Here is an 8,943-nt window from a genome sequence, read left to right as displayed (position 1 = left end):
CTTGGTTTTGCTGTACACTTAGGTAAAACTGTATCAAGCTGTGGATTTATGAGCTGGACATCTTACTGTGTTAATTATATCTCTTTTGAGAGAAAGTACACCCACAGGACAGAAGAGAAACAGGAAGCAGGTGACAAAACACAGAACCATTTTGAGGTGAACAAGGGAGATGAGGAAGTTCTGGGCAAGACCTCGTTTTCTCAGGAAGTAGGCTGTTGCAGTAGGCGTTAAGAGTGAGTAGGATGCACGTGGGCTTGGATCTGAGAAAGGGGACACAGTGATGGAGTGCCAGTGGGGGTACAAATGCGTGAATTTCCCTGAGCTGGATCAAAGGAGAGGGCACCAACCCCTAGGGCTCCTCAACTCACTGTGATACATGCTAGGATTCTGCAGCTGAAGGATCAAAAGGGAAATCAAACAGTTGAGTTTCCTTTGGGAATTGTGACAGTCAGTACTGGCTTGTAGTGGAGAGATGTGAAGTCAACATGATTCCATAGAGACACTGAAGCGAGAAGGGGACAGAAAGGCTTTGAGGGCAGAGCAGGGACAGTGGAGTTGGAACGGTAACAGCCATAGTGAGGAGGGTCAGTTCTTAAGTCCTGAGGGTGAGGCAGTTCTGAGTGAAGGCCATACTCAAAGCCTAGGACTGCTGGCATAGAAGGGGAAAAGCGACTACTCAACTTTGTGTCCATGTACCCAGTCCAAGCACTTCACAGATACCAGTTCCTTTAAATGGCATCTGGAGGGACCGTACTGCCAGTACAGTGGTTAGGACTCGGCGTTTTCATTGCCAGGGGCTGGGATGGTTCGGGAACTAAGATACCGCAAAACGGCACCTGGACTTTGCAAGGATCCTGCTGTGAGGCTTATGTATGAGGAAACTTGCCAGCAGGAAGCAGTTTCAAATCCAGATTTGACTCCAAAGCTGCTTCCTGCAATACTACACTGCCACAGAAGTTGAGTACTATGCTCCACACAAGTGGAGCTGGAATTTTAGGGAATCCACATAGGTAGGTGTTGAGTCACGCACGTTGCTGGTGGAAAAAGTATCAGTTGCCAACATCTGGAGAATGGCCAGTAGCAACCAACAGGGTATAGTAGTCCAAGCACATGGCATGTGCTCTGGGAGCTTGCCTTGGAGGACAGTGCGTCAAAGTGGCAGAAGAGGCAAGAGGAAGGAACTCGGGGGGCCCAGGACTTGTGGCTCTATCAAGGTGAAAGCACACATGGAGTCCCAGCAGCAGTGATGGAAGTGCATCAAGAAAAAGTGTCAGGAACTATCTGCCCATAAGCAAAATCTCAACCACTCCCGTTTCTTTCCTTCCTTGATCTGCATGGGGATGAATTGCTAGCAGTGGGCCAGCTACAAACTGGAAAACAGTAACAGGAGCTTTCGCCCAACACTTCTTGTGTGCCAGGCACTCTGCAGCAGCAATTTATTGAATCTTCGTGGAAATGCTACATCTGGACCTATCTTAGGATGACACTGAAGCCTAGGGAGTTGAGGTTAGTTGGCCAAAATCACAGCCACAGCCAGGATTTGTGACCAGATGTACCTGGCATCAGAGTCTGCACCTTCCTTGACTATTAATAGATGAAACAAACTTTGTATGTCAGCAATCAAGCAAATCTTGTGAACAATCAACTGTAAAGTTTTCATTTTTAGGGGATTCTGACCTAAGGTGAATTAACTATTATTGCAGATTTACTAGACTGAGAAGACATTCTAGTTTGCACTTAAGATGTGGGTTAAAAAATACATATATGTATCTTTGGGTAAGCAACAGGGCAGACTCTGCAGGTGACAAAAACTTATAGAAATGAGTTTTTTGCCCAGGACAGATAGTAGGAAAGAGGCAAAGAACGGAGGCTTAAATCTCCTCAGAAATAAAAATAAGAGCAAAAATAGACTAGGAGGGTAGTTCTAAAAGTCAAGAATCTGTTAGATCCAAAGTGACTCTTCTCTAGCCACTCATTTGCAAGAACATAGGTCTGTACAGGCAGGAGAAATCACATTCCTTAATAAACTGATCGTTATTAACGCCAGAAAATATACCTTCAAAATACACTTCCTCAGAGAAAGGGGAACAAATGACACCTGCATCAGGTGCTTCATATATACATACATATATATATATATATATAGTTTTTTCCCCCCTCCATTTACTTGATTTCATCTGCAAGCCCATCCTGAGGCAGATGGTATTAACTTCATTTACATTTGGGTGAAACTAAAGCTCATGGGACCCGAGACACAGGCTCACAAGACTGACAAGTGACAGACCACAATCTGAACACAGATCCGCCAGCTTTCTATTCACTCCTGAGCTGCCATTTTCACAGGAACACATCATAGGTCTGTTTTGACTCCCTGCTTCTTTTTGACCCTCTCTTACTTCTTGGCAATATTCCCTTCCCTGATGTTTTCCAACCTTGCCTTCAGACAGAACCACATCTCCCCCAGACAGAAAGACCCACAACTTGGTATGAAAATTTTGTTATAAAACATTTAATGTTAACCTACAATACAATGTAAACTTTTATGAAAAAAATTTAAAGTACACTAGATTTCCTCAGTAAATTGTCACGTAACTTATTCAGGTGCAGTACAAGTTGGGCACTGCATCCTTGGGGGATGGATTTCTTGTTGCTGCGTCTCTCGCAAGTCCTTAAAAAAAAAAACAAAAAACCAGTTCTAAAGTGGAGCTCCTTGTTCAAGCACCAGATTAATACTCCCCTGACTGCGTTCTGGGGGTTATCACTCCTTCCCACAGTCATTTTCCGTAACTTTTTCCTTGGCCTTGGCACCATTTGCAATGTTCATAATGACTGTTCAGTTGAAGATTCTAGGTTCTTTTTAGCTTGTTTATAGTCTGTTTTTCTTTTTTAAAGTATTCTCCATTGGCCATTTTTTATCCAAACGTTATAGTGAAAGCAAGGACAAAGAAGTATTTGCTGCAGGAAATTCTGCAGGTGTTGAACAAAAAACTGAGGCTACAGAAATTCAACTGACTCCAATTGGGTATCTTTGCTTGGTCACTTCCTACGGATATTCAGTTGAATCTACTACTTCAGTCTTGGAAATGCAGAACAAAACTGGAAACAAGTGTTTTTGTTTAGCTGATGACTTGGCATTTGAAAACAGCTGAAATAATCAGGCGATTTGGAAACAAGAGCAAATGCTTGTGGATCACCAGCTTCTCTGTTTTCTCGCTTGAAGGTCCCATCAAGTTCCCAGAGGTCCTTGGGAATAACATACAGATTGTACCGGCATTGACAAAATGTGCACCTTTCATGGAGTAAAGGAGTGGGATGAGTGGCAGGTCTCGATCAGCAAGAAGACAGGAACTGCTCTGAGTAAAGCAGCGCTTAAAAAAAAAAAAAAAGGACAAAAGCAAAACAAAGCAAACTGACAGGCCATCCTGAGAGTTGTACTAACACAAATAGACTTCAATACTCCGGCACTGGACCTCCTTCACTGGACAGGTTAGCAAAAGGCAAGAGGCACAGGGTGCACACTGTAGAATAAGAGGCAGATGGAATTATTGAGCAGACTTGGTACATCCAGCCTGGCAAAGGTCCTGCCAGGGAAATGCAAATTCTAGGCAGGCAGGTTGGTTCTGAGTTAACTGAAAAAATTCCTCTTTGCGTGCCTGTCAGCAAGAAGCAAACTTCTCACATAAGGTGGCCTGGAGAACATGGTTTATCCTGGAATTCACTTCAGATAACATTTTATGCCAACAGCCAGCAATCTCCCACTCATCTGGTCATGGGATGGCAGGAAACAAAGTGGAAGGATGACAGAAGCAGGAGCAGGGTTACATTTTCCTGGAGATTGTGCTGTCGACACTTGTGCCAAGGCCACTGCGAAATTCTCAAGGTCCTCAGGTGACACCTACGGGGCTCCCCACCGGCCCTTGGTGTTTACCCCAACCACTGAGGGCAGCAGAAAATAGCAGCCATGTCAGTGCAACCTAAAAGGATGGCCCTCAGGTTTAGCTAAGCAGGAGATAAGCCTCTGGAGACTGCAAATCCAGCAACTTGTGCTTGACCTTGGTATGAGCCGCTGGCCTCACCAAATGCTAGGCAACTGTGGTAACTTCAGTAGGTTGCAGTGTTGGGTCTACACCAGTCTACCACAGAACACCTTGGAATACTTGTCAGCTCATGCTAATACACGGCCTGACCCATGTACCCACTACCATAAACTCAACCACAGACAAGACATCCAGAGGCTAAAAACCCGTACTACTTCAACAGCAATAGAGAGGATAAAAACTTGTCTCCACAGCAGGCGGCTACATCAAAAACTGAACTGTGCCTTCCAACAATTTACACAGGCTGAGTTCTGTCTTGGCTTCCTTCAAGGCTATGGTTCTTTCAATCCTTAAACCACCACTACCGCCAATTCCTAAGGAGACAGGCAAGGTCCTCTCACATGGTTCTGTTGGTTGCATCACAGGCCCTGTTAGTCCTTTGGAAAGGCACCAAGCTTGGCAATTTAGGAAGGCTCAGGGCTGGGCAGAAAGAGCATGCACATGTCAGAACAGGAATGAACTGCCATCCTTTGGTTCAGACCCCATAAAGACCACTGATCCAGATTCCAAGGAAAAGCTGCAGTTTTATGTATAGGTAAATCTACATGGAGTTCATACCATATGTACGGGTCTATTGGTACATACACCACCATTGCAGGGGTATAAACCTGGACTTCCTCCCATTGCCCCAAGTGGGGTGCATAGGTGGCAAGAAAGGACAGCAAGAATTGGACCAAAAAGAATAACCTCTCTGGGAACGTGAGAGGGACAATGGCAGAAATAAGCATAAACCAGCCCAGGGCACCTTTATTACACTCTTGTGGGCTAAGGAGCCCAGGGCAAGGATTCATGGGTTTAAAAACTGGCTCCTTATCAAATAATGTTAAGGAAAACAAATACATCTATGTCAGCCTCATTCCTTTGGTCATTACAAAGCAACAGAAAAAAAATTAAAATTATTCATGAATTGTAGGAAGTTGAGGAACATCTCTCCGCTCTGTGCCTTCTCTCCCCTCTTCTCTGGAGGTGGGAGAAGCGAGTCCTCAGGAGATGCTGCAGTAGCTGTTTGATGAAGGTTTTCACTTTTATTTTCCATAAAAGCAAGAATGCATGAAATCTAGTGGGAATGTCCCCTTCCCCAGTTGGGACAACAGCGGGGTTGGAGGTGAAGAGTCTCCTTTCATTGGAAGGTGTATGGTGCAAGAGGGAGTAGGGAAGGGTGGGCTTGCCAGCGGGAACGTTCACTGCTAACCTCGCGTGCGCACACAGGTGGTGACTCTTGCAGGCAGCATGGTTTCTGATCCCTCCTTAGGACGCAGCAGTCTTTAAAAAAAATATTGTATTATAATAATAATAATATCAATCTCTCTTATTTTTTTGTTTTTGTTTTTTTTCCATTTCTTTTGGGGATTGGGGTGAGAGAGAAGAGGAAGAAAAAGTGTCATTCGTCTGTTAGGTCCTGAACAAAGAGAACTTCTGTGTGGCTGAGTCCGGCCTCCTGCAGCGTTGGGGGGTTGGGCCACTCCTCTGAAGGGAGGCAGGGCAGCACCCTTCGGGGAAAATTGGCTTCAATCTGAAACTTTTCAGGGCTTTCTTTCAAGGAGAATAAGAAGTCGTGGATTACCTGCAGAGGTCACAGAGAAAAAGGGCAGTGAGAAAACACACACACACACCCCAACTATGAAATCAAATATAGCTTTCTCCAAGATGACTTGGAGATACAAAATTACCGCATTACAGTGAAATTTCATTTCAAAATCCATCCATTTCACAGAGCAAACATGCAGGGAAGCTCTTTTTTTAAGAGATTTGTTACCCAGTCCTGCTATGAATTGATACATCTCTTTCTCTGAAAACTGGTCTGATATAAACAACAAACCTTGCTGTTGTTGAGTTGGTTAAGTCCTAGCAGGTGCAACCCCATGGACTGTCACCCGCCAGGCTCCTCTGTGCATGGTATTTCCCAGACAAGAGTACTGGAGTGGGTTGCCATTTCCTTTCTCCAGGGGTCTTTCTGACCCGGGGACTGAACCCACATCTCTTCAATTGGCAGGTGGGTTCTTTACCACTGAGCCACCAGGGAAGCCCTAAACATTTTTTACTTAGGAATAGTCAAGAGTTAGAGAAAAGTTGAAAGCATAGGTATAGAATTTTTTCTTTGAACCCACTGAAAGTGAGCTACCAACTGAATGTCCCATCATCCCAGAATACCTGTGTATATTTTACAAACAGGGCAATTACCTTCATAATACAAAACCCGCAAAATCAGGAAACTTAACTGATATATTACTATAAAAATATACATTAAATTTTCATTCAGGCCCCATTCAAGTACTGGCAGTTGCCTTTTAGAGCAAAAGCATCCAGTTTAGAATTGTGTGTTGCATTTAGTAGCTGTCACATCTCCTAAGTCTGTTCCTTTAGCCTGGAACAGATTTTCAGGATTTCCTTAACTTTCATAACCCTGACACTACTAAAGGTTTCCGGTCAGTTATTTGGCCTATTTGTTTATCTGAAGTTTATTCATGATTAATTCCAGTTTTGCATCTTTGGCAGGAGTATTATAGAAATGATGATGTGATCTATTCAATGCATCCTATTCAGGTGGAGTATAATTTCAATTTGCTCTATTACCTATGATATCCACTATGATCACTTGATTAAGGTGGGACCTGCCAGGTCTCTTCCCTCTTAGTCTTTTCTCCATTGTAACTAAGGAATATTTTGTGGGGAAGTACTTTGAAACTCCAGAAACATTCTGCTCCTCAAACTTTCTTCAACTTATTTACATAGAGCCATGCTTTCCTATTTCATTCAATAGGTTTTAATGTTCAAACTGTTTCTGATGGAGTCTGAGAAGCCCAATGAAGCTGGCTTCTGTGTATTTCTGACATGTCTCCCATGTTCTCTGAATAATTCCTTGCTTTGTGGCACAAGGTATTACAGGTGAATCTTGTATTTTCCATCCCAGCCCTGCAATCAGCCATTTCTCCAAGGAGCCCTGATTATTCTTTTTAAAACATTTTTTAATTTTTGGTTGCACTGGTCTTCACTGCTGCATGCAGGCTTCCTCCTGTTGTGCCTAATGGAGGCTGCTCTTCCTTGGAGTGCATAGGCTTCTCACTGCAGTGGCTTCTCTTGTTGTGGAGCACAGGCTCTAGGCCCATGGGCTTTGGCAGCTGCAGTACTCAGGCTCAGTAGTTATGGCACAACACACGGGCTTAGCTGCTCTGCAGCATGTGGTATCTTCCTGGACCAGGGATTGAACCCACGTCCCCTGCATTGGCAGGTGGATTCTTTACCTCTAGACCACCAGGGACATTCCCTGGTTCCTCCTAATGGACAATGGCATTTAAAAACCATGATCTAGGGAATTTCTTGGTGGACCAGTGGTTAGGATTCCGTTTCCATTGCAAGGAGCACACGTTCAATCCCTGCTCAGGGAACTAAGACCTTACATGCTGCATGATGTAGCCAAACAAAGAAAAAAATAAGAAAATAAATAAAAACCATGATCTAAGTACCAAAAGTATGTTCACTGCTACTGGGGTGCTGATGTTCCTAGGCACTCTCTGTGGAGAAAGCTAGGCAATGAGTACACACATATACACATCTGTATCTTTATCTCCCTCTATATGTGCTGAATGCTAAGAGTTGATTCCTCTTTCCACATATACACCCTTCTTACCTGGTTCTGGCTTTAATATCTACTCCATTCCCAGGCCACCTGGGCGCTGACTTCGCTTCACTGGTCCCCATAAGTGGATACCTCCTTAACTTGATCGAGATTGGGACCAGCACCCTCCATGTGGACCTCTCCTCTGAGAAAGCCCTCTTAACTCTAGTTTGGCTCTACCAAGATACAGGTAAATTCTTATTTTCCCCTCTCTCTTAACTCCACCCATTAGGAATACACACCCTGGCTGATCTATGGTCCTCTTCATCGCATATTCCATTTCTTTTTAAAAACCATTTATTTGGCTGTGCTGGGTCTTAGTCGTGGCACGTGGAATCCTTAGCTGTGGAACGTGAACTCTTAGTTGAGACATGCAAACTTTCAGTTGCAGCATCTAGTTCCCGGACCAGGGATGGAACCGAGGACTCCTGTGTTGCGAGCATGAAATCTTAACCACTGGACCACCAGGTAAGTCCCCTTTTTTTGTTTTTTTAAACAAGTATTTATTTGGCAGTGTCAAGTCTTAGGGGTGGCATGCAGGATCTTCGCTGTAGCACATAGGAACTTTTCATTGCAGGGCGTGTGGGCTCAGCAGTTGTGGTGCGCAGGCTTAGTTGCTCCTTGGTGTGTGGGATCATCTGAGACCAGGGATTGAACATATGTCCCATGCACTGGAAGACCAGGGAAGTCCCACATATTCCATTTCTAACAAGACTCTAAGGGATGTGCTATGAAGGACACTGCATTCAGGTCCCTCACAAAGATCAGGAACACACTATTCAAGTTACCCTTACTTTTTTGAAGGAATCTATTTCTATTTCCTTTTTATTCCACCTCTCATATAAGTGTATTCCTTTTTGGTGAAGCAGTCCTTCCTGTGTTTGTCTTAACTTAAACTTACCTCTTTAGAATTTTTAAGGGGCTATAGCTACAAATCCATTTAAAGTTCATTTTCCTCTTACGTAATCCATTCATGATTTTACAAACTTCTCATATTTTGGTCCATCAACCTTAATAATTTTCAGTTCCCTTTTGTCTTTGCCATTTCCATTAACATTCATCTCTTCTTTTCTTGAGATGCATCAGTTAGACTTGCACCAAGTATTCTTGGTATGAACCCAGTAAGGGTTTTACAAAAGGGCAAAATATCTTGCTCCTTTTTCAATCACTGCTTGATAATACTCAACACTAATACAACACTGGCATTCTTTATCACTGGCAATGCCCTAA

The 8,943-nt window shown here is 43.7% G+C and overlaps 1 protein-coding gene across 2 annotated transcripts in view; it reads right to left on the bottom strand.

The window, feature by feature from the left end:
* Positions 1 to 2,519: 2,519 nt before the first annotated feature.
* The window catches only part of FAF2 (Fas associated factor family member 2), a 69,143-nt gene continuing 62,719 nt past the window's right edge, over positions 2,520 to 8,943 (bottom strand). For both annotated transcript variants that reach the window (XM_052642826.1, XM_052642827.1), the window contains exon 11: positions 2,520 to 5,661. In XM_052642826.1, coding sequence (XP_052498786.1) covers positions 5,479 to 5,661 — 183 coding nt within the window. In that variant the 3' untranslated portion in view covers positions 2,520 to 5,478. The remainder of the gene's footprint in view (positions 5,662 to 8,943) is intronic.

Source organism: Budorcas taxicolor, chromosome 7, assembly GCF_023091745.1.
Source record: "Budorcas taxicolor isolate Tak-1 chromosome 7, Takin1.1, whole genome shotgun sequence".
In the NCBI taxonomy this organism is placed as follows: domain Eukaryota; kingdom Metazoa; phylum Chordata; class Mammalia; order Artiodactyla; family Bovidae; genus Budorcas; species Budorcas taxicolor.
Note: the sequence above shows the minus strand (reverse complement) of the source record. Positions and strands in the feature narration are given on the sequence as shown.